The sequence below is a fragment of the Myotis davidii genome, unplaced genomic scaffold (genome assembly GCF_000327345.1).
Source record: "Myotis davidii unplaced genomic scaffold, ASM32734v1 scaffold109, whole genome shotgun sequence".
Lineage (NCBI taxonomy): Eukaryota > Metazoa > Chordata > Mammalia > Chiroptera > Vespertilionidae > Myotis > Myotis davidii.
Window position 1 is genome coordinate 100470 of NW_006300368.1, and position 4701 is coordinate 105170.

The window sequence follows — 4701 nt, forward strand, 5'->3', positions numbered from 1 at the left end:
ACTGCTCGCCATGGTGGTAGGGGAGTGGCGGCTTCCTGCTGCAGGACAAGGCCGGGTCTGTCCGGGGACTCTGGGGCTCCTCCTTGATCCTGGTGGTGGGGCTGTGGAAAGCTACTGTGGGGGGCGGGGGGCAGAGCAGGGCAGAGAGTGTCTCAGATGAGGCAGTAAGAGCTTCCTATACCTGCTCTCTGAGGACCGGCTGCGTGACCCGCACGGCCTCATCCCTCCTCTGGGTCTCAGTTTTCAGAGCGTCATAGTCACACACTTTTAAGCAGTTTGGCTACTTACATTATGTCTAGTTTTCTACATCAGGAAAGTGTCTAATATTAACCAAAGAAATGGTCTCGAGTTCAACATTTAATGCAACCTCTCCCCCCCCCCCCCCCCCCCCACCCCGCTGGGCAAAACACCTTTGTAGGGGCGAGCACTTTCAACCGAGGGCCTGTGGTTTTCCCAAGCGCCCTGGAAAATTCCAAGGGAGAGAGATGTTTTCCTATTTAGGGCTGTAAAGAATCTTTCTTTTCTGATGGAGGTTGGATATTAGCCACTCGCATGTCAGCTGACGAACATGATACACACGCTCCTCATTATCTGTGGAGAACATTGGCCTTTCCTGTAGCCCCTGCTGCGTCCACAAACTGCAGCCACCGGGCGGAGAAGCACAGAGCTGGGACCGAGCTGGCAGAGTGTGCGGTTCTGTCTTACTGCAGCCGGGTCAAATGCCTACCATCAGCCCACCTGTTACCTGCTGTTTCCGATTATGTGTGCCCCGTTCCATGTTGTTGGGGAAGACGGTGGAGAGCAAAGTGCCTGGCATTAAATTAAAGCAGGGTTTCTCAACAGCGGCACTGCTGACATTTGGGCCAGAGAATGTTTTGATGGGGGGCTATCCTGAGCATTGTAGGGTATTAGTAGCATCCACGACACTCCCCACCAGGGGCCGGGAGCATCTAGCTCCAGTTGTGGCAACCAAAAATGTCTACAGACATTGCTAATGGGTTTGGCGGTGTGTGTGTGTGTGTGTGTGTACAAAATAGCTCCCAAGTTGCATGGAAGTAACTTAGAACTGGACCCTGCTGACTTGGTCCACGCCTGCCCATTTCAGCAATAAGGAAATGGAGGGTCAGAGAGATGAAGTGTCTGCTCCAAGGTCACCCAGCTAGGATGGAGAAGCCCCCAAGGTCTTTGAGTCCAAACCCAAGAATGGGGAGCCCTGCCCTTCACCCCTTTCTTTAGGAGAGAACAAGTTGATCTTTTGTGATTCTCTGTCCCTGTGACTCATTTCCTGCCCTTCCCCACTCCCCGTTCCCTCTACCCAGGGCCCTCTCTACTCACAGTTTTCTGAATGGAAATCAGGAACAAACTGTTCATCACTATCTGGTACCTGAGCTGCGAAGAGAGGTCAAAGGTGAGTCTAGAGTGGGAGGGAGGGTGGGGCCCTGGATGGCAGCCCCTGGGAGATACCATTAAAGCAGCCCAGCAGCTTAGCACCCACCCCAAAAATAAAACAGCCTTCTTAGGAATAAAGGCAACTCCACACCAGGTCCTAGTGCCCTCCATCACTGGCTCCAGTAAGACCCTGGAAGGGAGAGGCTGCAGATTCTGAGAACCTGTCTGAGCAGATTCCAGTCTTTTCCTAGATGCTTTGTCTTTATTCCCTCCATTTTTCTGAAGTGAAGACAGCCCTGCCCCTCAGAGTTTACAAAGCTCTCAAAGCAACAGCAGTCACATCTGGGATGGGCAGGCATGACAAGGAGTGAGTTCCTGTGGACTTGGGATCGCAGGGGAGATTCTGAATCTGGGATGGAATCTGCATTTTATACAACCTCCAAGGTGAAATCTAGAAATTTAGATCCCAGGAAAAGAGATGGAATGGAGAAAAGAGGGTGGTTCGAACAGGTAAAAAAAAAAAAAGGGCTGACAAAGGAGAGGAAGAGGCTGGGGACACTGGGAGGTCAGGGGCCTCATCCCTTTGATGTGCAGCTAGAAGAGAGAAGGGCTCCCAGGCTTGGAAGTTCTGGAGGAGCATCCCCAGGGTGCAGTGGGGGTGGAGCTGGGTTTGGAAATTAGGCAGCAAAACTAAAGTAGAACAGTAGCTCATCCATGGCCTCCAACCTGGACATCTGGGTTGATTTCCAGTTCTTATCCTGGTCTCACCAACTCCTTCAGGTGGGTCTACAGCTGAGTACCTCCCCTGACTCCAGAGTCTTTGCCCAGGTTTGTCCCTCTCTCAAGAATAGATTATAGCAAGAAGGGAAAGGGAAGACACCAGGAAGAACTTCCTGATAGTCCAGGAAGAGAGGGGCTCAAAGGTGAGGTGATAAACCCCAAGGAGACTGCCCTCAGATTAGACAGTGGAGAAGCTGATGGAGAAGATGACCGGAATCAGGAATGGCTGATAAGGGGGAGGTCCAAGGGGACGGCTAGAGAACACCCTCCCTCATCCTAGCCTGTACAAATAGACACCCCAGACTCTACTGCTTTGCTCCTGGGCAAAGGCTCCATAGTTGCTTCCTTGGTGATTTCAGCCACAGCCTCGGATCAAAACTCCCTACGTCCACTCTCACCTCCGATTGTTGGTTGTTCTCCACAGAGCTGTCAGGGCAACAGAAGTCAAATCACTTCGCTCTCCTGCTTAAAGTGTGAACCCCAAACTCTTCCCCTCGGCCTCCAGGGCCCCGCGTGGTCTGATGCTGCTTTCCTGGCCACTGAAGTTTTAGTTCACTTTGTCACCTCCTCAGAGGTCTTCTCTGACCACCCAGACCAAAGTGGTCCCCCTCCCAGTCCTTTCTCGCATCCATTTTATTTCTTCCCCAGCACGGTATGGGTCCCTGAACTTACTGTGTTCACATGTCTCTTGTCCATCTCTTCTACCAGGAAGTTAAGCTTGCTGAGGGCATGGGGCTTATCTGTCTTTTCATCTGATTCCCCAGTACCCCAGGAATGGGGTCTGGCTCAGAATAGGCACTCAATGCATCATTTGTCAACTTTGTGAATAAAGATAGAATGACCTCTGTCCTCAGGCTGGTGGGAGCCAGGGTGGCAGGCCTGGGAGCAAGAACTGAAGAGATCCTGACCAACCAGCCCTTCCTTCACCCTGAGGGCACCCCCTCTCCACCACCAGGTACCATTAGAGGCAGGTCCTCTGGGAAAAACCTTTCTCACGTGGGACACTTGAGGCCGTGGCAGGAAAATTCTTCACCAACTTGCTTTAAAGATCATGTTTGGTCTTGAGTGTATGCCACTCTTTAAAACTCAAGTGTTTTATTAAAATAGATGTTTATAGGCAGTTGACTTCTTGACAGAGGGATTGGCAGAGGGGGTTTAAGAATCAGGAGCCACCAACAGCTAAAGAATTGATGAAACATCAATGTAAAACAATTCTAAAGTGACCAAGTAAGCCAGTGGGACATGAAATCCCTTGGCAAAAACACAAACACACAGGGAGCACACATCTTTTCAGAAGCGCCACTCGGGCACAAAGGCAACCATTCCCTAACTGGCCTGGATCAAGAATCTGGGGACATTGTTAAAATGTGGATTCCAAGCCACTCCCCAAGTCTCATTTCATAGGCCCTGGGTGGGGTCCAGGCGTCTTTATTTTTAACAAGTGCCTGTAAGAATGGGCAAGATTGGTGCAAGCCTACATTCATCCACGCTGTGTCCTCTGGCCCAACCACAGGTGGCTGGAGGGGGGTAATGGGAACAGGATGAACAAATTTCCCTCCCTGTTACTTGGCAAGGCGGGACCTGAGGACGGGAGGTGGGGGGTGCAGACCATGGGGAGGCTGACGCACTAGAGTCCCCTCTGGGGCTTCATTACCTGCTGCTTTCTACTGAGGTAATGGCTGGGGGCATCTCCTACTGACGTCACATGCCAGTTCACATGACAACCCTAGAGTTCATCTTGCCTCGCCTTCTACCCCAGGCCTGAAGATTTGGCCAGGACCTCCTCTCCACAGCAGACCCAGAGGCTGTGTGCCACGCCCAGCACACAGAGCCACACTCCAGAAGAGGCAGTGCCACCCTCTTCCCAGGGCCAGGAGAAATCAGTGGAGGGAAAAATGGGCTGTGGCATGAACCAAGTCCCTGATTGGCCCTTCCCTAGAACACTGGCTTCTCCCAAAGGGGCGGGACAGGGCCTCAGTTGCTCAGAAACTGTTAACAAAGATAGAAATAGGAACAGTAAGCCCTACCCGGTTTGGCTCAGTGGATAGAGCATCGGCCTGTGGACTGAAGGGTCCCAGGTTTGATTCTGGTCAAGGGCATGTACCTCAGTTGCAGGCTCGACCGGGGAGGCAACCAATTGATACATCGATGTTTCTCTCTCTGTCTCCCCGCCCCCACCTTCCACTCTCTCTAAAAATCAATGGGAAAATATCCTGGGGTGAGGATTAACAACAACAACAAAGAGAAATAGGAACAGGAACATTTAACATTGCACCTCATGTTCCTGGAGAGCAGGAGATTTCTAATGACCATGTTTGGTCTTGAGTGTATGCCACTCTATTTATTTGTTAACTTGGCTGAGTTTTGGCTGCCAAGCCAGTGTGCTAGTCTTCGCCCAGCTCCACCCTGGCACTAAGGTTGAGATGATCTGCCCGAGGACATGGCAGGTGGTGAAGGATGGGAAAAGTGCCAAGCCAGCAAAATGCCCAAAGAGAGAAATTTAGGGAACATCCTTCTAACAAAGAGGCTGGG

The 4701-nt window shown here is 51.5% G+C and overlaps 1 protein-coding gene across 5 annotated transcripts in view; it reads right to left on the reverse strand.

The window, feature by feature from the left end:
• ETV4 (ets variant 4) overlaps window positions 1-4701 on the reverse strand; it is a 13837-nt gene that overhangs the window by 5334 nt on the left and 3802 nt on the right. For all 5 annotated transcript variants that reach the window (XM_015572561.1, XM_015572558.1, XM_015572560.1 and 2 more), the window contains exons 3-4: window positions 1336-1389; window positions 1-114 (exon numbers count right to left, since the gene is read on the reverse strand). The exon at window positions 1-114 ends at the window's left edge or, in 1 of these variants, runs on beyond it. In XM_015572561.1, coding sequence (XP_015428047.1) covers window positions 1-114; window positions 1336-1389 — 168 coding nt within the window. The remainder of the gene's footprint in view (window positions 115-1335; window positions 1390-4701) is intronic.